Consider the following 23,522-nt stretch of genomic DNA (forward strand, 5'->3'; position numbering starts at 1 on the left):
AACAAATCATGCCAGGGCTGACTGTGAGCTGCTGCCTTGCCACTAGTACTGCAGCTCAGGGACAGGACAGGGCATGGTGCCACAGTGGACCATACTGCCCACAAGCACTGTTCTTAACTCTGGGTATCCCCAAGTCATTCCCTGCTTGCCCACATGAACAATGCTCACCTTGGCTGCAGGAAGCAGGTGATTCCAGAACGGAGCTCCCTTGGCATCAGTGCTGCGGCAGGCTGTGGGCACAGGATGGCATGGCAGGACCCTCTTCTTCCTTGCTGGTGGGGACAGGCTCTCATCCTCAGAGCAGGAGTCGGCCATAACCTCGGCAGCACGCAGCAACTTCCTTTTGGCTGGGCAGGTGCTGCTGAGCTGGCTGCTCCCACAGGGTGTCATCTCCTGGGAGCTCAAGTTGCTGGGCTCTGGGCTGAGCGTTGTCTGTGGAACTGGGGATTCCCTGCACCCATTGGCCACTGCTGGCCCTTCTGCTTCTCCACTAGCCCTGCTGGTGTGAGCTGGGCTGCTCCCTGGCTTTTCTCTCTTCCCACCAGGGTCCAACTGGGTTGTTTGTGCAATACTGTGCAATTCAAGGTGAAGTACATTGTGGCCACGTGCTGGCTCCCCATTCTCTCCATAGTCTATGGGCTGATCCCCTGATGAGACAGGGCAACTGCCTCTCATGTGCAAAGTACTGCAAGCAATATGCTGGGGCCAGGAGGAGGAGGAGGAGGAAGCAGAGGAAGCGGAGGAAGTGGAGGAAGCGGAGGAAAAGGAGGAAGCGGAGGAAGAGGAGGAAGAGGAGGAAGAGGAGGAAGAGGAGGAAGAGGAGGAAGCGGAGGAAGCGGAGGAAGCGGAGGAAGCAGAGGAAGAGGAGGAAGAGGAGGAAGAAGAGGAAGAGGAGACATCCTGCGACTTGTCCTCTCTGCTTGCCTTGGGGCTGTGGCTAGGGCTGCCCTCACAGCGGTGCTCCACCACCCGCAGCCCACTGTGGGAGAAGTGCTGGGCAGAGCCACAAAGGGAGAGCTCCTCCACCAGCAGACCATCTTCAAAGGTATCGTCATCATCCAGAGAAGGCTGCCCAGGGCCCCCATCCAGCCCCCTGTCACCCCAGTGAGTTCGTTTGGGATCTCGCCCCCCCTCCAGAGTTCGTTGTTCAGGGTATCCCCTCTTCACAGCTGGCCGGGTGCCTGCCCACTGCTCCATGCTCTCAGAGGAGCTGGAGAGATGGGAGAAGATGGACACCTGGTAAACCTTCTGGCGCTTGATCTCTGTCTCATTGTAGCCCATGAGGATGCTGTGGTGGGTGCAGCACTGCGAGGAAGGCTCCAAGGGTGTCTCCCCACTGGGCCGGGACAGGCTGGGGTCTGTGCTGCGCTCTGGGGGCAGAGACGTCTCTGTGTGGATGTGCCGCATGGAGCCTCACTTGCCGGGACTCCGACAGGAGCCCATGCAGCAGCAGGAGGGGGACTGTAAAGTGCCACAGGTCAGGGTGCAAGGGCAGGGGGTGGGAGCTGGGCCCCCTCTCACTCAGGCTCTGTGTGTGAGCCCTCTACTATGAGGCGCTCCGCAGCACAGCATCTGGAAAAAAAACAGAGCAGAAGGGTGAGGCTCAGCCCAGGATCTCCATCCTCATCCAGGCTTCTGGCTGCAAGGGACCCACTGAGACATGGCTCCTCACACAGCCCACTTGAACGTCCCTCTTCAGGGACAGGAAGAGGAAAAAGGCTGATGTGGCTTTCTGGGAAACCCTCAGGCATCACCCACCAGCAGATTCAGCACTTCCTTCCTGGCTCAGGCAAGGAGAGAAGTCTCTAGACAGGCAGGAGACTCCCATGGACAAGTCTGGACAGGTGGAGAGGAAGATGCCTGCCCTCTGCCAGGGACACACTTGTGCTGTTGTGGAGTGGAGGAGTCAGGCAGGTTAGACCAGTCACAGGGGCTGAGGCCTTTAATCATCCCTTTGGGCAACAGCAACATCTCCCAGTGCTGGCCAAGACAACCTCTCCTGGCCACGTGCACTGAATTGAGGTAGGGCTAGTGCCAGCCCCATGGCAGGGACAGGAACCTGGCCTTACATGCCTGTTACCTCTTCCAGCTTGGACCAGGCATCTCCAGCACTTCAATCAGCAGCTGGGAGGTACCAGGGTCACCATCCACCCAATCCTGCCAGCTCCAAGGGCCTGCCCTTCTCTGTGCAGCATGGTGCCTCACTTTTGATTTTCAGTCCAGTTTGAGAGCTGTGAGAATCCTGACCAGATGTTGGTTTGTTTCAGACAGGAAAAATACTGAAATGGCTGCAAGTGCTGAGGAATTGCGGGAATAGTCACCAGCAGACTGAGGACAGACTGCCCGTGCCTGGCAGCTCTGCCTTTTGCCTGTCTTTGCAGCTATGCCTGATCTTGTGCAGCAAAGGCTTAGGGGCAAGAGAGCAACAGGGAAGTTTGTTCTCCAAGTGGATCAAGGCTTTGTGGAGAGTGAGCCTGCATATGCTATTCTGACCGTGCTGGGATGTGGATGGGAAAATGGCAGGCCAAGGTGCTCGAGACCAGGGAGTCTGTTTAAAAGGAGTGATAAAAGGCATAAACGTGCACCAGGAGATGTTTGGGACTGACTGGCTGGAAAGCAGCACAACAGAAAAGGCCCTGGGGGTCCTGGTGGGTGCCAAGTTAACCATGAGCCAGCAATGTGCCCTTGCAGCAAAGAAAAACAAAACTGCAACAGGTACAGCATTAACAGCAGGTTGAGCAATCTGATCCTCCCTCTCTGCTCAGCACTGGTGAGGCCACATCTGAGGGAGTGCAAAAAAGGGACACTAAAAAAATTAAGGGAATGGAGCCTTTCCTGTGAGGAAAGGCTGGGAGAGCTGGGACCGTTCAGCCTAGAGAAGGCTCAGTGAGATCTTATCTGGATATATAGATAAGAGGTTCCCTCTGAGTATCAGAAAACACCATTTTGTTTTACTGTGACTGAGCACTATAACCAGTTACCTAGAGAGGCTGTGGAATTTTCAACCTTGGAGATATCCAGAAGTCATCAGGACAAAGTCCTGGGCAATGGCTCTAGGTGGGGCTGGTCCAGATAACCTCCAGATATCCCTGCCAACCTCAACCCTTCTGTGTAGCCCACAACACTGCAGCCTGTCCTGGCTGCCCCCCACACTTACCCCTCTGCAGCAGGACCCGGCTTTGCCTCAGATTAACCTCCCTGTCCTGCAGCAGGTGGTCGTTGGCACAATTAGCTGAAGACACCTGCCAGTCAGGCACCCCCCAGAAACGGCGTGGCTGCCGTGGAATGGCTCCCACCATCACGGTGTGCCTCCGAACCTCTGCAACGTCTTCTCCAGCTCTTCAGTGTCCACAGTGGCTCTGAGAGGAAGGAAAGGGGGAGATGCAGGGCTGGGCTGATTCAGATGCTTCCTGGGAGAAGGGCAGGAGGGTGCTTCCTGTCTGCAGGGTTACACAGGCAGGGAAGGCAGCATTTAGGCTCAGCCTTTCCCAGCCTCCCGAATCAAAGCCCACATACATCTCAGCCACCTCAGGCAGTGCTAACACCTTGATTTCCATTTAAACCACAAAAAATTTAAGCTAATCTGTGAACTCTCATACCTGGCTTGATTTTAAATCCCTTTTGCATGCCTTCCAGTATGAAACCCTGTGCACAGGAACAGATTCCTCTTTCTTTCTGATGACCATTTCATGCCTTGCTTTCCAAGACACTGCAGCAACCTCTGAGCCTCCAGCTAGCTCCTGGTCTCATGTTCACCTCCTCCCCCTTCCACCCACAGCACAGGACACTTTCTGGCCCTACAGATAAGGAGAAGAGCTTGGAATTGTTCTCTTCCAATAAGAGATGCCTGTCAGGGAAGGCAGAAATGAGGAGCCTGACAGCCCTGAGCTGTGATGGCCCCCCACCAGTTTTCCCCAACACAAAGACAGCAATCCTTTCATGTGCACAGCACTCACCTGTTCAGATGTGCCCTTGATGCACAACAGAGATTTGCAGATGCAACACAGCTCCCCTGTGGTCATAATCCACGGCCACTGCAGCTTTGATGCCTGGAAGAGAGTGTGGAGAAGAGTCAGCTGAAGCAGCAGCTCGCGGTGCAACACCTTCAGAGTGTGCAGGAGCCCTTAGGCACCTCCACCCTCAGCACCTCTGTGGCAGAGGCAGCCCATGGGCTTATCCAGCCCAGGCACCTCCAGGAGGAAATGGTGCCTATCCCTGGGGTTCATGCCCGCCACACTTTCCTCTTCATACAAATGGGGGCTCACTGCAGCACCCATCCAGTGGGAAGTCACTGTCAGGGCACTCCAAGCCAACAGTGAGTACTGCTCTGAAGGCTGGAAACAGCAGGGCCAGGCAGATGAACAAAAACCCCAAATGGATGCTCAGAGGCAGCAATACTCAAGTGCAATCCCCTCCTGGCACCCTGGTCTGGCAAATTCTGCATCCCTGATGCAGAAATCCTGCAACTTGCACATGGGAAGCCAGCATCAGCTGTGCTCACTGCCTGACCACATCTGTCTCAGAAAATAGGCTGTTTTTTCACTATGTTTCCAAAAAGATTTGTAATTACAGGCTGTCATGACCAGTCCTGAGAGCTGGACAGCTCAAAAGCCACCACCACTGCTGCAGAAGGGCACTGCCAGCAATCAGCCAGAGCAGGACCTGTTGAGGTTCAATACAACCACACCCAAGGAGCATTTGCAGCAGGGCAGATCAGTGCTGCAGCATAACAAACAATGAGTCCAAAACCTCAAAAAAGGCTTTTTGTAAAGACCAGCTCCTCCTAAGGCCTGCACCAGAGCAGGTAGGAAGCCAAGTGAATGCCCTCAGTTGTGGGCCAATGCTGAAGTGGTAACATGCTGTGCTCTGCCTGCCTGGAAGGTTGCTGTTTCCCATCTCCATCCCTGAGGGAGACTTGTACCATGACTTCTGTGGCACTATCAACCACTAGAAAGAAAAATCAGCAACCAACAGCAAGAATCAGCCTGGTGCAGTGGAAGAAAGAGTGCCAGAACAAACACACATCACCTGCATCTTTTCATTAATTTCATTTATTTTCACCTGCATCCTTTCATTCTCTTCCCTGTGTCCCTCTGAAGTCACAGCCATTTTCTCCCCAGTGGCAGCTGCCTTTCAGGAGAATGGATGTATAAGGACAGGTTGACCTGCTAGCACCCCAGGTCACAAACCCCAGGTTTGTTTGCTAGCACAAATCCACCCCAGCTGAGCTCTCAACACGAGTCAAGGTGCTGCCAGCAGCAGCCACTAGAACACATGACTAGAACAAGGGGCTGCACCACCTTTTGCCAAGCCCAGATACCATTACTTGACGCACTGTGCTGGAAAATGCCAGTCCCATGGTAGGGACAGGAAAGTATCACCCAAAGTGTCTCCAAGTACATACTAAGATCTCCTTGAACATCCTCCTGGAGAAATGGCCATCAGCCTGGGATGGGGAACAGCTAGGGCATGGCTCTGCTTCTCTCTCTCCTCAAGATGCAAGATCCTCTGGCTGTATCCCAGTGAGGTTCTCTTGGCAGCGCCCAGTGCCTCCCAGGGCAGTGCCTCCCTGCTGAGAGGCCATCCAGCTCACAGCAGAGCTCAGCCTCTTACAGCACCAAGGGAGCCCACCACCTCCCCACAGAGCTGAACAGCACACCTGGGACCATGGCCTCTTGCACTCCAAGCAGGCACAGGGAGAAACCACCTGGTCACCTCTGGCTTCTTTCCTTGAGCCAGGCATTGCCAGAGCCCAAATTCTGGCCACATGGATGGGACAGAGCTAGGCCCAGGGCTTCACCAGCTCAGCTGAGCAGCACAGATAGCATCCCAGTGGACACAGCATATGGGGTTCCATGTGCCCAGACCAAGAGTTTGGCCCCTCCTAAGGCCACGTGATGCTGATTTTTTTCTTTTTTTGACAGTGTTTCAGTCCATGCTGGTGCTGTAAGATAGAACTCAGAGAGCTTTGCCTCTTAAGGGAAGCCCAGCCAGAGCTCTTCCACTCTGCCCTGCTTCTGCTAAGGTCCCCTCATTGCTCAGAAAATAGACAGGACCCTGTGCTTTTGCCAAGATCTCCCAGCACCTGGATCTGGAGCTATGCCAGGCACAGCTTTCCTCTATTTCTTTGCCTGGGAAGGGCACCACGCTTCAACACCTAAGAAATACCCAGTGCCAAATGACCTGCAGAGAGGGAGCATGTCCCAGGCACCGGGGCAGAAACGCTGTGTTCCTCGGGGACACCAAGCCACCAGAGCCTGACGCAGAATAACACAGCCAGGCCTGGTGGGGTTGGGTCAGGAACTTGGCTTACCTGCTGGTTCCATTCCTATTAGCACATCCAGAGGGAAACCAGGATTAACAGACCACAGTCTCAGTCTGGAAGCAACAGAGCTGGATGGCAGGTGAGGATGGGTCCCTGCCTAGGCAATGCAGAAGCAGTACCACATGCCAGGCTGCAGCCTGCAAAAGGATCTGTTGCTGTTTGAGCTGTACCATGTCAGCCAGAGAGGAAGCAGGATGAGTGTGAAGAAGGGAGGTTTTCCATCATGAGGCAGAGCCCTTGAGAGCTGGCAGGGCTGGTAGCACACCACCAGTGCAAGTAAGAGAGTAAGAGCTGTGCCCAAAGTTGCCACACTCATCCAGGGAAGATCCAGTGGCTTTCTGGAGCAGCATGGCCAGCCAGTCAAAAAGGACACATGGCCAGTGGACAAGATGCTTTGACCCGGGCACTGCTTCCTGGGACAGACCACATCACTGTAGGACAGAGTACCAGCCTATTGGCTGGCAGGGCCAAAAGGGGTCTTTGCACAATTTAGACCACAAAAAGAACTCCAAACCAACCCCTCAAAAGAAGTTTGCTGCCTTCTTCTCTTCTACTTCCTCTCCTGGGAAGTGCTATGGAGACACTGGCAAAGCAGGAACCACACAGCCAAGAGGAGAAAGGCCATCATTAAAAGAGGGAAAATAATCATCCTCAGAATAAGCAGAGTACAAGGGAAGAAAAGAGGCGACAGAAACTGCTGGAAACAGACTGTCTGGAGGATAAATCGGAACTCTATTGGTCCTATCTGAACCCAAGGAGAAGGAAGGAAATCTAAGCAGTGTGAGCACAAACCCAGGATCTCCCTGGCACAGGCTAAGAGCAGAGCAAGTGAAGCGCCAGCAGGCAGAAAGTTTCTGTCACAACCCCAAAGGATGGCAGCACTAACAGAAATGCTGCCACCAGAGAAGGGTTCCTGCATAGTCTGACAGATCAGGCATCTCACTATCAGAAGAGAAACAGAACTGTAAGGCTGGGGACTATCTCCACCACTGTAGCAGAGGTGGCAATCCACGGGAAAAGCTGACTAGGGAGATGCTAGAGGAGCAAACTGTGCCTGAAGGGAAAAATGACCACTGGCCATGGCTCTGGCACTATCCTGGAGTTCAGGTCAGGGAGAAGGAGCTGACACTTGGTGGAAACAAGAGGAAGGAAGAAGGAGAGGGAGGGTGAGTGGATACAGAGGGAGGGAGCTTCTTTGCCCCACTGCAAGGGCAAGTGCTGCTCTCAGGGTCCTCGGGAGACCTCCTGCCATGCCAGATTTATGCACCTGCAGAGCCTCATTCAGTGCTAGCCCCTGCCAGGAATGGAGAGGAAGCCAGAGCATAGAGAGGAAGGATGGGACAAGCAAAATTGCCCATGTCACGAGTGCAAGCTCCTAGAAACCACCAGACACAGCTTTACAGAGAGAGAGAGAGAGAGAGAGACCTGATGCCTCCCTGTGCCCACAGCACCGTGCCCGTGAGGTGCTGCTGCTCCCTCCCATCCCGCAGGAGGCAGCACCGACAGGGTGCAGAAGCCCCCGGGGACAGAGCAGCCCTCTCTGCAATGCATTTTGCTGGGGCTCCAAGCTGCAGCAGCCTCCTCAAGAGCTGAGGTCTGCCCAGCAACATGCAGTGCCTCCCCAGCCTTAGCACCACACACAGGTGCTGCAAGGACTCAGCCCTTCTGCTCAGCCAAGTCAGGATAACACAATGAAACCTCTCCTGAGAGCTGGGGGAGCCAGAGCAGAGCTCCCAACCCAGTGACTTACCCCTTCTCCCTTTGATGCCCCTCGTCCTGGCACAGATCGTCTCCGCACACCCTTCCCAGGTACCTGGCTTGCAGACGGCGATGCTGACAATAGCCTGTGGCTGGGAAGGGGGGTTTACAGGGTCTGCAGGCAGATCCCACTATGCGACAGCCACCTGTGTAAAGCTTTCCCCCACGTCCAACCCCCTCCTCGCCAACCTCCCCTCCACGCACGGCTGCCCCTCTTCCCAGGAAAGCGCAGTCAAAGAATGAAAAGCAGCTTAAAATCCGGCAGGACAATCGGGCAGCTCTCCAAGGCCGGCAGCACTCCCTGCCCACCCAGCCCAGCAGGTTCAAACCTCTTCGATACAGCCCACGGCCACCCAGCTCCAGTGTTCGGCCGGGAGCCCAGGAAACCTGGAGCAGGCAGGGCAGAGAAATCCCATGCAGCAGCCGCTTACGGAGAGGACAGCCCAGGTTGAGGACAGACCTTTGTCTCTGCCTGCCTGTCTCGCTCGCTCGCTGCCGGAGGAGGAAGAGGGGGGCGGTGGGGGACAGCGAGCAAAGATAACACCCCTAGGAGGGATGTCATAGCCACGTTAATCACTTGGAATTCCAGCCAGCGCGCTGCAAATATGGGCAGCAAATGGAGATGCTCAAAGCTCCAAAATAATTGGATCCTTTCACAAGAGCTGAGCCCAGAATCCAGCACAGGAATTCAGTCCCTGCTGGAAGTCGAGAGATAAAATACATGGAGAGGCAGGCACAGCTCAAGCAATCCTCAGCCACCTCTGTATCCAGCTCCATAGCCTTTGGCGCTGCTCTAATCTCAGGTGCCTTCCCAGTGGGAGAGAGGGGGGACCACAGCAGAGAGCCCGAGTGCCCAGCTGAGGACCGGCCCCTTCCCATCCAACTTACTCGACTTGTGGCAAGGTGCAGAAGCGCTGTCAGTGCAAAAGAGGGTTTTGTGAGTGAGACCAGCTGCCTCGAAGCCTTGCTCGACCGGAGGAGCAGTCCATGGAAAGAAGACCCCTGAAGCTGCTGTTTGGCCTCCGCTGCCCTGCAGGGGAGATGCCTGGCCCGGCAGGATTCCCAGCCCGCATCACATTCCCGGCGAGACGCACACGCGGCACATGTAGGCTCCTGCTCGGCGCCTCAACGGCAATGAAAAGGCACAGAGACTTCTGCCAGAAAACAAAGAGGCAGCGGCGGAGCTGGGGGTGGGGAAAACTCTCCGCTGCCCAAGAGGATCCCTGCAGAGGCAGCAGGATGCTGCTAGGCTCCACCGCAGCTATTCACCCCCATTAGCCCGAGGTGGCACCCACTTGCCTGGGTGTGGCACAGGGAGACAAGGGTGGACAAGCCCCTATTCCCCTTCTCGAGGCAGCGCCGGGTGAGAAGTGCTGGAGGACACGAGCCAGGCCCAGGACAACAGCTGTCCACAAGCAGCAGATTCCTCTGTGCTGGCTCCACATCATAAAAAGCTGTCTTTTCACCTCAGGGTAGCTGCTGCACAGAAAGGTGCCACCAGCACCGCACCTGCAAGCCCTGGGGAGCCCCATGGCATTGGACTTGGGGCAGCACAGTGGCCTCAGCAGTCACCTTGAGGCAAGACGCAAACAGCTGGCCACCCAGGCACAGGGACATGTCAGCCAGCTCCCCTCCAGCCCTCCTGTCCCTTTCCAGGGGCGGTGGCCAGAGGGACAGGCCCAGGGGACCTCAGCCACTGTCGACCTCACAGACTGGCTGTTCCAGTCCAGAGCTTGGTGCCAGCTGAAACCAATGGAAATTTTTCCACCATGTGATTACCAAGTCACATGCCTGTGCAGCCAGTCACAGAATGGCTTGGAGAAGGCAAGTGGATCTGGCCAAGAGTAGGGACCACTTTGGGTCTGCACTTGCATGAGGTCTCTGGCCATGACCAGGACACCAATGCACTGCCACATTTCAAGTTCAATAAGGATGTTTGTCCAAGGGAGGCATTCCCCAGACCCAATCTGGATGAGGCCCTCACCATTCTAAACCACCTACAAATTTTAGCACTAAGAGTCCTTTTATTTGATCTTCCGAGAGAAGGAATAACACCCTGCATTTGGTGTCTGCATCAGAAGCCTTGCAAACTGTATACTAATCTATTTAACTCAACTCCAGTGCTAAGACAATCACTTACAGCAACTCCTCTCCTGTCAGCTCCCTGTCCTAGGCTATGCATCATGGGAAGCATGATCTAGGTGTGCAGCCTGAACAGCCCAGCCCCTTTTCCAGCACTATTAGCTGGGTACAGAAACAGAAGCCTCTGGGGAGCTCCAGTGGTGGGGTGACATTTTGCAAGCTGGGAGAAGACAGCACAGAAATCAGCAGATGATGGCAGCCCTGTTGCTCCCAGCTCTGCCATCTCCTTTCTTCTCCACCTGTACCACTGCATACAGCCACAGGCACCCAAAGCCTCCTTACCAAGACGGCTCCTTCTGTACTGATGCCTAAATCCAGATGCACAACACTGCCCCTTCACCAAATCCTTCACAAGGCAGCTTGGCTCTGTGTCCCCACCAGTGTGCTCCTCTTCATTCCCACCCCATCCTCAACTGCACCCAACCACCTCAACCACAGATCCTGTACTATTTCCGTGAACCCCCAAGGCAAGCCCGTAGCTCTTACCTGTGCTGTGTTGCCTCCTGATTGCTGCAGTTCATACCTTAACTCACCCCAGGCTCCTCCCATTCCCGACTGCCACACACCCACAGCCCCATCAGCCCAAGCCTCCTTGCACACACTCGCCTGATGAGTCCCTGACCCCCGGCAGACCCACAGCACCATCACCTTTCCCTACATCTCCAAACAGTCACCAGGCACCTCAGGGCAGTGGAGAAAGTCCCAGGTATGCCGAATGGCTCTGATCAGCTCCAGGTGTCAAAGCTGCACATTTGAAGAGGGAATAGGCAAAGGCTTGCAGTAGGGAGGGCAGCAAGGATTGTGCACTGCAGCATTTGCCCCGTGGGAAATGCCCCTCCCCACCACAAGCCCTCTTGCAATACACTTCCTTTTACTGTAAGAGCCCTCCAAGGGAGGTGCTTGAGCACAGGCACTCGGGCCTCCTGCGTGGTTACCAAGCTGCAGCCTGCAGATAAGGCTGCAGCAGCTGTGGGGACACTCAGCATCTTTTCCACTCCCTGTACTAGACACGTATGTGGCACAAGGGGAGGAGATACCACACACACACACACACACACACACACACACACACGGCTGTGCACACCCACCCAACTCACCCTTTTCCAGCTGCAATTTAGAAAGGCTCAAGTCTAGCACAGGCCAGAGTGATGACATGTATCATGCTGGGCAGGTATCTGGGCCGTAAGGGTGAGTCTTTGTCCGTCTTTGATTTTAAGAAGACAGACACAATCAGGGCTACTGCAGGGAAGGAATATTTGCACCATGAATTCAATGTCTTGCACCTTGTCCTAGAAAAGGAAAACCTCTCTTGTAGGACTGGAGGTGAAACACCTTGCTGGATTTAGGAAAAGGGTGACACAACTGTCATTCAAACATTCACATTGTTGCCCATAATGAAGGCAACCACATGAGAGCAGAAGGCCCTAAGAAGGGAAACATGGGGGTAAGAGGGACTGTAGGCATATCCATATGAAGGGCAGCAGGAGACATGGTCCAGCTTCTATTACACCCCGTGAAACTGCAAACCTCCTGGTCCACACAGAGTGAACCACCCCCAGGGTCCCACAGACAGCAGGGGAAACTAAGTCAAAAACATTTTCAACCTGGTGGTTGACCCATGCCCTGAGGACACAGACACACCTTTAGACCTGACCCTCCTAGGGAGACAGAGCTTGTGAGAAACCAAAGAGCTCTTCATGGCCTACCAGAAACCAGCTCATCCCCTGCCACACAGCATTTGTTCCTGTAGCTGGGAACAGACCTCAAGGACCTCTTGGCCCAAACCACCAGATCCTGCTACTCCCAAAGTGCAGGAGATATCCAAGTAAAGTAACAGGGATATCCAAGTAAAGCCAGCGTGCCCAGAGCAGTATTGAGTTACATGTGGACTGCCAAGGAAGGCAAAACAGAGCACACGGGGTGATGGCAGCCCAGCGTCAACAAGCCCAAGGGAAAAGCTAAAGGAGCAACTTCAGAAGGGACCTGGGGACTAACATGGTTTATGAAAATGTTCTAGGCCTTGAAAACCCACATAAATGGAGCCTGGACATCCACACAGCCTCTGCCAGATGAGAAAGCAGATGTAGCTACTGCTGCAGGTCAGCTTAACCCAGGCACCAAGGCTACGAGCAGACCCTTTGCTCCAGGTTCATTACTCTTGCAGACAGGATGGGCCAAACACTGTAAACACCCTCTGAACACTTACACACCAGACATGGGCTACTGCAGCATCAAACACCAGGTCAAAGCTTGGAGACACAATAAATCATAGAGCAAAGTTGTTCCTGAAGAGAAGGTTCATAAGACTGCCAGGAGCCAGCCTTGCAGGAGGACAGGATCAGGAAATGAGCAGCCATGAGAATAAAAGACTGGCAAAGAAACAGAAAATACTGGGAGCAAATAATTCTTTCCAGACAGTCCTTTGCATTCACCTCAGTGTCCATCTGCTGAGGATGGTCAAGCAGCTGGAACCTTTAAAAAAAGCTACAAGTGACTTCCCTTCCAACCAACACTATCTCTGGGACAGGCACCATGGGGAAGATAAACTTTCTATCTGGAGAACTGGAGGCCAGCATCCTCATGAGCCTTCCAAAAACACCAGCACCCCCCTGCCATCACAGCTCTGTTCTTCCAGCAGAGCAAGGAGGATGCTTTACATCCTGTGCTTCACTGCCCACAAGCTTCTTGTGCTCATGTGGGAAGGAAATAATGCAGGCTTACAGAGAGATGCGTGCTCCAGCTAAGAGAGGCTGGGGCAAGTGAATGAGCTGAGCAATGGTCCTAAGGCAGTGCCTCCATCTCCCACCACTGCTAATACCATACAGATGAGTCCAAGTGAGAAGGGGACGGACAGAACAAGACTCCAAGCCATCCATGGGCCTCCAAGCTGGTCAGTCCAATAGTCCATGAGATGTGACATTGCCAAGCAACCTGAGAACTGCAGAACTGAGGAACAACAGTGAAAAGGAACCTCAGGGGGTCTGGGTCCAATGGTGCTAACAGCTGGGTCAAGTTCAAACAAACTGCTCGGGGTTTGCCCATGCCAGGGGCTGAAAGTCATCAAGTGTGGAAATTGTCCCCTGTCTCTGGGCCCTATGCCAGGGTCTAACTGCCTTGCAGGGAAATATTTTTCCTAATGTCTAACTGGGATTTTCCTCATGTGCCATTGCTTCTCATCCTGTCCCTGGGCACTTCCCAAGAGAGGAAGCGGCAGCTTCACCACAAACCCACAGCTTGCAGCAGCAGTAAGAGCCCCCTTCACTGCCTTCCCTCCTCCAGGCTGCACACGCCCACCACTCTCAGCCTCTTCCCACTGCAGCACACAAGAAGCCAGAGCTCCAGCTTATCTCTGGAGACTATTGGAGCCTGCTGGGCTCCATCCTGCCCAGCCAAGGGTGGCACCAGGGAGGACGGGAGGTACCTGCACCTGCATACCTTGGGGATGTTGAAAAAAGAGAGACTCATCTCAACCTGAGATCAGCAGGAGCTGCTTTTGTTTAAGTATCTGATCTTTTCTCTGGTTGGTAGCAATACCAGTGCCTGCTGCAACACACCTATGACAGAATTCTAAGACAAATTCCCAAGTACCTGCTCCAAGAAGTTTGGCTGTAGGCAAAGAGAGCTTTGGTTGTGCTGCTGTAGCTCTGATATCAGGGCTGTCTCCACCATGCCCATAAGGGACCTGTGTGCAAGTGTGATGAGCAGGACAATTGGGAGTCCAACCAGCAGACTCCCTGTGCTAAATGGAAACCCAGCAGTCCAGAGCAGCAAAGCAGCCATCTGCAACCCTTGTAATATCCTCAAGGGTCTGCAGCAGAGCCCAGGTCACACAAGGGGATTTGGAGCCAACAACCACCCATATCCCCAAATCTCCAGTGTATTATCTGCATCCCAACTCTTCCTCCATGCTGTCTTCACTCAGCCCAGAGCTATTTGTTTATCATTCTCTGCTCCTAACAACTATCACTCGTTTTTCCATCCTACATCTGCTGTCTCAGATAATTGCACAGGATCTGACCAGTACAGAGACTTGCTCAGCTTGCCTAGAGCTGGCTGGACCCTCCACTGCCTGTGTGGGGATGAAGAGCCACCAGATTCACCAGAGGCAAGCACACCTGATGCCTGTACTGCTCCCTTGCAGTGCTCCTCTTTGGGAAAGCCTCAGCGCCGAAGACGCTCCAAGCTTTTCCAGGACAGCAACGTACCCACAGCTGGAGTTCAGCATGTAGCTAAGATCCTGGCCTGTTCCCAAGGCACAAGAATTGCCTCCCCTGCTAGGCGCTGTGGCTTTCCCAGGTCTCCTCTGGCACCCTCAGCTCATCTCCCAGGGACTCAGCATGAGCTGCCAGACCCTTGGGCTCCCGTAGAACCTTGTCCTGGACAAGCACCTGTCTTCTGCTTCCCACTGACTCATTCCCCAGTGATTCACCCCCTCCTGACTAACTAAGCAAACTGGGCAAGGGTGGCCTGACCATGCCAGAACCCTTGCTCCCCACAGCACCCAGAGGGGTAGGGGTAACACTACTGGCTCAAGTCCATCGTGGGGAGAAGGGGCAGAGGCAGGCTGGAAGTGCTGCCAAGATAAGGAGCAATGCTAGGGGAGAGCTTCCTCCAAGGCTGCCTTCCAGGCAAAACCATTCCCTTTATCAGCTCAACCCTGCTGCCTGTGGGAGGGTTACCCAGCACTGCCACAGCTCAGATCCAAGGCAAGATGTCTGCCAGCTAAGCTGTGTTTGGGTACAGCCAAACACACCCTTCAGGCTGTGCCTCTTCCTGGTTTTATTCTCCAAGGTGGACAGATTCCTGGGAGACACAAAATTACTTCTCAGCATGGCTACAGTCAGCTGGCATCAGCTAATGCCACTGTGCATGCAGAGCCCACAGGTTTGGCCAGTTCCTGAGTGTGGACAGTGGAAGTCACACACATGATCTGTGTACACACAGCTCCTCTGCAGGCTGCTCTGCTGATTGGCTATTCCCTAATGCTTGGGGCTGAGGGTCAAACAGGCTTTGCCCCACATCCTCTCCCTTCCCTCTTTTCCGCATCCAGGCCTATTCCCAAACCACACACACTGCTTCCACCTGCTAAGCCGTTCCGAGGGCTGTCCAGGTGACCTCAGTCTCCTCAGAGACACCAGAGCACACAAAGGTGACAAGAGGAAGATGGCACTGTGCAGCTCACAGTGAGAGCTGCGGCACACACAGGGGCTCTGCACATCCATCTGTGTCTGAGACAGGAGAGCTGTGGTGTGAGCATGAGATGCGGCTCCTGCAGCACACTCGGTCACAGACCTGTGCCTCTGCCTGTCAGAGCTCGAGGATCCATTTCCTATTGACTACAACAGAAAATCTCTGGCACCATACAGGCTCTTCTCACACTCTTTCCTCCCCCATCACATGGGTTAGAGTCATTCTGACACGGGACTCTGGTCCCTTCCACCCAGGAGCACTTGGCCAGCTGCAGCATTTTGCCTGCAGCCACACACAGGATACTTAGGGCAAGTATACTGCAAGAGAACAGGTCAATCAAGCATTATGTCTTCAGCAGGGTCACGCAGCCCCAGCTTAGACAGAAAGCCCTGACATGCAGGAGTTAAGGCCAAAGTAAACTGTATTTTGGCCAGGGAGCGAGGGACAACACTTTAGGCTGGAATGTCACATATTAATAGGCACAAAGAATTATTTTCTGCCAAAGCTTAGGACTGTATGCCAGAGCTGTTGCTTCTCCCTGGACTTTTACATTTTTGATCCTCACTATGTATACACAGAGCTTCTTCTCTCCCCTCAGGACAACAAAATACATGGTTTTGTCCCATGGCATCCTTATGTGCTCCTGCAGCTTCCCCTGCACAGCACTCCTCCTCTTATCAGGATGCTCCAGTACTTCAGGTCCCTTCTAGGGAAGCAGGGGGGAGATCCACTGTGCTCACCATGTGTCAACAGGGCCAACACAATGGTCACAGTGTCACTAAAGTTGCAGCAACTGGGCAAGCTCCGGAACAAAACTCAGCAGCCACCAGCAGGGCAGACCCGCAATTTAAATGGACATGCTTAAATCAGCATACGACCGGTGAAAAGATGAGCTTGTCTAAAAACTCTAGGAGTCCCTGAGAGAGCAGCAACAGCCCATATGAGCTCTTGGACATGGTCAACTCCCTGACATAGACCCTAAGCACAGGGGAAGCTGAGAGACTGCCCTACATCCAGTTAAGCAGCTGGGGACTGATCCAATTCGAGCCAGACTGACTTTTGAGCCAGAGATTCCTGCCACACCCTCCTTTGTGGCTTACACAGGGGTAACATCCCATCTGCAACACCCCTCTCCAGCTGGGATGGGAGAAGGAGAAAAGCAGAGACAGCCAAACTGCTCCTGATTCTGACATCTCTTCCACACCAAGGGGAACCCTTGCAAGTGCCTCATGTTCCCCTTCTGCAGCCCAGGTGGCTGAAAAGAGTGAGAGAATGTTTATCCAAAACACAGTGAGTAGATACTGCTGTCTTCAAACAGCACATTCCATGTCAGCAACCTAGGAACTACCAGCAGAGAGGAGCCCAGTTATCCGCCTTTATGTTTGTTCGTGGCAAGCTTCTGCAGCACAGGTGATGTCACAAGACAGGGTGAGAAGAGAGGATTTGGAGCAACAACAGATTAAGGAATTCAGGCCTTCTGAAAGTCAATGCTAAGCGGCAACGAGTCCATGAAGTTGATGCCTTTGCTGAAACAGTTCCTGGTTACTGGGACAGACACACAGAGAATGACCCTAAGAACAGGCTGGCTCTACCAAGGTGAAGAGATGCTTTGGTTTCTGAGAGCTCAAAAACAAGCCCCCTTCTCATGCAGCTCTGTGCTTCCACAGTCTTGCCCTTCTAGCGCTTATAAAAGGAGAGAAGCCTCTAGGCTGCTAACTTAGGTGGTGGCTGCAGAGACCCTCATGGGATATTGCCTGGAACCAGCTTCCATCTCCCAGGCTGAGCCCAAACAGTCCTTTGCTCCAAAAATCACATCTGAGGTCATCTGATCCAACATAAAGATCAGAATTACTTAATAAAAGATCACATCGAGGAGCACACTGTGCCCCTGGATGGAGCTGAATGGTCAAATGCCTGCTAAGCTGGCACTTAAATCCTGAAAGTTTTAAGGACTAAACCACCTTTTTCTGTATACATCTTGGATGTAGCAGCTGGATGGCTCATGCCATCCAAAGCTCAAGATGGAAGCTACCTGTGTCCACTTTTCATCTTGCTGCAGGAAGGGAAGTGGAAGTTTCTGCCATCCATCCCTTCCCTAGCTCTTTTTGCTGGGCCCTCTGCTGCTATGCCCCATAGGACATCCTGAGCAGACACCATTAAGAAAAGCAGCCTAGAAACCAGCTGGAATTGGGCTTTCCTGCTCAACTACACATGAAAAATCCAGTTTTAGCTCAGGTGGGTATGAAGCTTCTTCTTCTGTCAGGGCAAAATGTCCCTGTAGGCACCAGAGACTCTCATTTCTGCATTTTGGAAAGATCCTCCCTTAATAGGCACTGCCTTTTACCCTCTGCAGCCCTGAGCAGGCTGGAGAGGCCCAAGTTCTGGGTACATCAGAGGTGCTGCTAATTCAGGTGCCTTGTGTGGGACAGCTGTAAATTCATCAGGGGGAAAGAGGTGGAGCAAAACCAAGCCACCCAAAAATGCCAGGAAGAAGATACTCAGCCTTGTGTTCAGTCATTATTAAGGCTGGGTAAACCCTAGGATACAGCTCCAGTTTTCACCTGCTGTTAAACCTCTCCACTGAGTTGCTCTCACTGATTTTTCACTTCTTTTTTTTTTTTTTTTTTTTTTCTCTCTGCCCCACTTCGAGCAGGGACCTCAACGGCTGCTGCCTCCCAGCAAAAGGGTCTCCATGACCTTCGTAATTCAACACACTGGGAAAGGCTCAATCAATTCCCTCTATTCCTAGGCCAACACAGACCTTAAAAGCTCTCTTTGTTCCTGCTACAATTCCTATCCCACAACCATGGCTTAACCCTTAGGGCACTGCCTCAAGTGAAGAGAGTTTCACAGAAGCAAGGCAGTTTGCAGCATCCATGGGAAGCTGGACCTACCCTCCACTTAGAAAAGGGCTGTACTAACAGCTGATGACTCGAAGGAGGCATCAGATACTCACAAGGGTGGAAGGGATATCTCTGGCCATGCTCATCATCATTACAAACTACTGTACCTCACACTGCTGCAGCAACACGGGCAGGGTTTGGGCTTTCATCTCTTTATAGTTTCCTGGTTTTGCTCTGCCTGCCCTCAGTTCAGTAGGTTTATTACAAAATATGCTCCATGCATGCAGATTTGGGGTTACACAGAGGAACAGGGGTGAGGAAGGAAACAGCTGGGACTGGGCACCCCCACTGTCAGTCTTGCAAGGACTCCTCTGCTCCTGCCCATAGGCACAGCCATTGTTCCATGACCAGGAGCAAATCAGAGCCAGCAGAGGGATGCCAGGCTCTTACTACACACTTCTTTCCTTGTCTGAGATAAGCTCAGACCCACATCCTGACCAGCAGCCCAAAGTCACAAGCTGGGGAAGCAGTGCCATGGGACTGTGCATTATTATACACCTTGGACATGGGAATGCAGAGGACATGGAAAGTACAGCCAGGTCTCACTTCCTAGCATGATCCCTGACACAGGAAAAAGCAGTATGGAGAAAGGGTTGCCAAAAATGCCAGCTCTGCAGCCAGAACAGAGCTGCCCAACAACACCCTGAAACACCAGTTCCATGGCAGACAGTGCCAGCTCATACACTGTGCCCCAAAACACCACCTTGGCTGGCAGGAGGGGGTAGGGCCACCTTGCAGCACCCTAAAATACCATTTCCTACTAGCTACTGTAACTTCCCCTCTGCCCCTTTCTGGTCCTCCTCCACCCCTTTCCTTCTCCTCAGGCTTCAGGGAAACTGAGTCACAGCATGCTGGCCCTGCCCTGAGGAAGGAGAGGGGGTGGGCAACCCCCAGCCCCTGGCACAGAGTGGGAAGTAGAGCAAGAGTGGTACTGAGACCTTGGAGAACCCCAGCCAAGGGGAGGGATCAAAAGGTACCCACATATTCTACATCATGCAGCTTTCCCAATTGTGAATCTTTTCTGTTCCCACCTCTCTTAAAGCAGAAATTGGCCCCAGTCTGCCACTGGGCCTACGGCCTGCACCCAACTCTGCTGGGATACACAAACTGACCCACATGCTCCCTGCCACCACAGGGGACCAGGACATGCAGTAACCTAGCATGCTCAGAAAAAACAAACAAACAAACAAAAAACCCTGAAGATCTGGATAGAGCATTATAAATCAGAAGATCGCTGTAGGTCTCAAAAGGCTAGTAGGGGACTGGATGCTTGAGAACAAGTCAAGGCATTCTTTACCTTAATAGATTCATGTGTTTGAGTAAAGACTTGATACTCTGGTCCAGCTCTAGGAGCTGGTAAGTTTCCAGGTACTGACCTCAGGCTCTCTAATTTTATCATACACCTACAGAAACCCTTTTGAGGACCTGCTAAGCAGTATAGCTTCCCAGGACCAGGTCTACAGCAGTGTTCACCCACAGCAGAAGCCTTTAAAATTGCTGATTGGTACAATTAACAAACCATCACTCATCTATCTGCCTTGTAAACAGGTAAGTTCAAGATTTGTTCATTCATGCTCTAGGTCAGACATCTCATGAATTTTATTAAAGTTATGGTTTCTTGAGTATGCTTCTCAAGACTGCAGCGAGGTTAACAGCTCAGCATTGCCCAGTTCAGCTGAGACAAAGAATGGGAAAACTGAACTCAAGTTGCAAAAAATTCACAGCTGTTACACACTGCTCATCTGTATGTCTCCTGGCATCTTTTCCCAGGCTTCTGTCTTCTTGATTGCCTTGCTCCACCTTCCTGGGGACTGTCTGAAAACTGACCCTTTCACCCCTCCCCGGGGAAGTGTGTTAAGGTGGTATTTGCTGTTATTGTCATGCAAAGCAAAACATTACTGCAATACCCTTGCCCCAGCTCTATCTCCCAGGACAACATAATACTAGATGAAATTCATTATCCTCTATCACTTTATGGTACTATCTTTTCATTTCTCTGTTAACACACATCAGAGACATATCGAGTTTCAGGCCGGCTCACTCCAAAGGAAATTCTCTCTTGCCTATACAGGGATTTGCACAAACGATTCCTTTTCTTTTCAGTACCAAGAAAAGCCCAAACCACCACAATAAAGTAATTTTAAAAAACCCAACCCACAAACCAAAAAAACACCAAAAAAACCCAACCAAAAATTAAAAAAAACCCCACCCACACTCCAAAAATATCAGTTGAAGCTTCGGTTAAGGACAGAATTTGCCTTTTCTCTCCAGAACACCACTTTGGTCAGACTTTTCCCAGGCTCTGGAGGGCAGCATTCTCACTGCTGCTCAAACAGCTTCATCAGCAATATCTGGAGTCCTGAAGTGAGGATGGTTCATGGGTGAGATGCCTGTTCCTTCCCAAAAGTGCCCAGTACATGAACATAGGCATTTCCTGGTAAACTGTTCCTCTTTGCTTTCAGCCTCTGCTACAGGGGTGACCTCTGATAGCAGCCTTCCTCCAGAAACATCACTGCATTTTGCTCAGTTACTCCAACACTGTCATATTGTAGGGAAACAGAATTAAACAGCTGAAATCTGTAATAAATCATCCCTACTGAGCTGCCAGGGAAATTGCCACACAGAAGAAAGAGGAGAGCTGTAAGTCTGTTTCCTCAACGAATCTAAGACACAAAACAGCCTTTGGTTACAGGGAACAGGCACAGCAGCAAGAGGAGCACTTTCAGGGTGGCAGATTGATGCCTTCAATTTTTCTGTTCTCTCTCTCCAGATTTATCACAGATCATTGCAAATACCTTAAGATCCCAGACTGTCAGCCTAGGAAAGAGGTCAGAAGACCAGACCTAGATGAAAAGCCTGAGAATATTCTAGTTCCTCAAAAACATCTTGTATTTTTAGCTTTTGCTGCTGTTAAATATGAGGTGAAAGCAAAGCTCAGACTCCCTGCTTGGTGCCATAACTGCTTTATTTTGCTGGCAGCCACAGCAGAGAGGATCTTGCGAATTACACCCTTTGTCCACTGCTGGCCCAGCTATGCTAATCTCATCAGCAATGCAAACTCTGGTATAGAAAGGGCTGAGTGGCTGTGCTGGCCTGACAGCTCCAGCAGTGCTGACTGGCAATAAGAAAACCCTGGTACATGGCATCCAGGCATTTTCTCCCAGCCTGAGTGGAGCTAGGAGTTGGCTCTTGCGAGCCATTCTTCATGCATCCTCCAGACAATCTGTACAGCACAGCTGGCCTCAGCTACCTTCTCACAATTTAGGGAATGCAGTAGAAACATGCACAAAGTTGAAGTTTCCCCTTGGTCCCAGTGATCTACCACCTCTCTGCTGAAATCCCCACTACTCTTCCCACAGCAGCAGCATTCAGGTTGGTCCTGATGTCCCACAGGGCACTGTCAATTTTTCAGAGTGACACGGCTCAGGATGGTGTCCCCACCTGGTTATAAGCAGGCAAGTAGGTCCTGGACTTGCCTCAGGTAATGGCAGAGGCAAAGCAAAGGAGCACGTAACCCACACAGTACTCTTCCAGTTTCAACACCATAGCTCAGCCAGGAGGAAATAGCTCTTGGCTGCCTCTCCCTAAATGTTTATTCCAGCACTGCCTATCTTAACTCCTCCCCAAATCGGCAGCACAGTATATGACTCCACTACCTTTAGGCTTTTTTGGTTCTTTGTGCTTAAAATTGTATAGTATGAACAGGTAAGCCAGAAAAAGAGGGGGCAGCACTTCAAAGACCACAGGGTTGTAACTTACAGGGTCACAGCACCCAAGAGATTGAGCCTTGGGCAGCCATCTTGGCAGGCAGGGTGTTTTACAAATGATAAAAGAGAAAATATCCTCTGCCCTAGAAAATGGCAATTCCCGCCCCAGCACACACATATGACCCAGAGCCTCATCTGCCAGACTCTGCATCACCCCAGGATATTTCATAGCACATCTTGGGGCTTCGGTCCAGAGGAAAGATGAGAAACCACCAGCTGTGAAAGTGGGGTCAGGGGGAACTACAGTGTGGCTCAATGGACTTTTACCATGCTCTGCACCCATAATTTTTTATTTTTAAATAAAAGAAAATTATTTTTACCATCTGCACCCATAATATAAGGTAACACCAACTCTCATATCAAGTACTGAAGGAAACATATATGGAAAGCAGTGCTTGAGCTGCTGACCCAAAACTGCCTTCAGTGTTAGGTACCAGCATCCCAGATTCCTCCATGGGAAGGAGGTTCCAGCCCCCAGTGCAGAGCAAGCTGTTCCCCTCTGAACGCGGAAGGAACCTGTTGGAAGTGACAGGGAGGAAGCAGATGGGCGGCTTTCCCAGAGCCTCCATATTCCAGCTTCCACCTCCTTGTTTGCTCTCCCTCTGGAACACCAGGGTATGGAGTCCAGGGAACATTGTGCAAACAAGTCTAGACCATTTGGCAGTTTTAAGATGACTGAAACTGCTGAACTGGATGGAAGTGGGCAGTCCATACAGATCTTACAGTAACCCTACATCACAGAAGGACACTAGGGCATATTGGAATGGCTGAAATGGTTTTCAGGGCAATACATGAGGCCTTGTACCCTGGAAAGTTGGAGTCACAGCTCAGGCAAGGATTATGACGTTTGTGAGTGCATAGCTATTTGGCTAGCTCACAGACAGTCATCCTTTCCCATCCATTTTTGACTGAACACCCTAGTCCCAGACAGACTCTGGCCACAGGCACTAGAGCAGCATGTGCAAACCCATGGCAAGCCCACGCATAACCTCCATATATCTCCAAGAACATTGTTCCCCTCTCACTCTGGGCTGGGCACAGAGCTGTGGGCAGGGCATTGCAGCTCGCTGCCAGCAGTGACCTTTGAGAGGTGTAATGAGAGAGGTTTACAGCTCACACAGCCATCCATGTTGACATGAGCAAGCTCTGCTTGCTGCCAGCAGGTCCTTTTCCCTGGCTCACATCCAGGCCTTTAGGCATATCATGGATGACAGGTCAGGTCTCAGTCACACTCACATTATGGCCCGGCTGGGGATGGCTTCCTGGCCCACTCCCTCTGCTAGTAAGTGCATAATTTCCCCTTCACCAACAGGAGCCAGCTATCTTACCAGTATCTGGTAAGGAGTCTACACAAAGGCAGCTTCAAAAATGTTAAACTTCTCCTTTACCTGCCCCAGAGGATGGTCTCAGACCATATCAGAGGGGTCACAAGAGTGT

The 23,522-nt window shown here is 52.2% G+C and overlaps 1 protein-coding gene across 8 annotated transcripts in view; it reads right to left on the reverse strand.

Moving 5' to 3' along the window:
* The window catches only part of ATOSB (atos homolog B), a 38,910-nt gene that overhangs the window by 5,687 nt on the left and 9,701 nt on the right, over nucleotides 1–23,522 (reverse strand). For 2 of the 8 annotated variants that reach the window (XM_063423617.1, XM_063423620.1), the window contains 3 exons: nucleotides 3,957–4,049; nucleotides 3,158–3,359; nucleotides 169–1,572 (listed from right to left, as the gene is read on the reverse strand). In XM_063423617.1, coding sequence (XP_063279687.1) covers nucleotides 169–1,407 — 1,239 coding nt within the window. In that variant the 5' untranslated portion in view covers nucleotides 1,408–1,572; nucleotides 3,158–3,359; nucleotides 3,957–4,049. Of the gene's footprint in view, nucleotides 1–168; nucleotides 1,573–3,157; nucleotides 3,441–3,956; nucleotides 4,050–8,075; nucleotides 8,176–8,971; nucleotides 9,350–23,522 lie in introns of those variants that run through there. The other 6 variants (XM_063423621.1, XM_063423625.1, XM_063423619.1 and 3 more) reach the window with 5 other exon arrangements.

This window comes from Prinia subflava, chromosome Z (genome assembly GCF_021018805.1).
Source record: "Prinia subflava isolate CZ2003 ecotype Zambia chromosome Z, Cam_Psub_1.2, whole genome shotgun sequence".
Classification (NCBI taxonomy): Eukaryota; Metazoa; Chordata; class Aves; order Passeriformes; family Cisticolidae; genus Prinia; species Prinia subflava.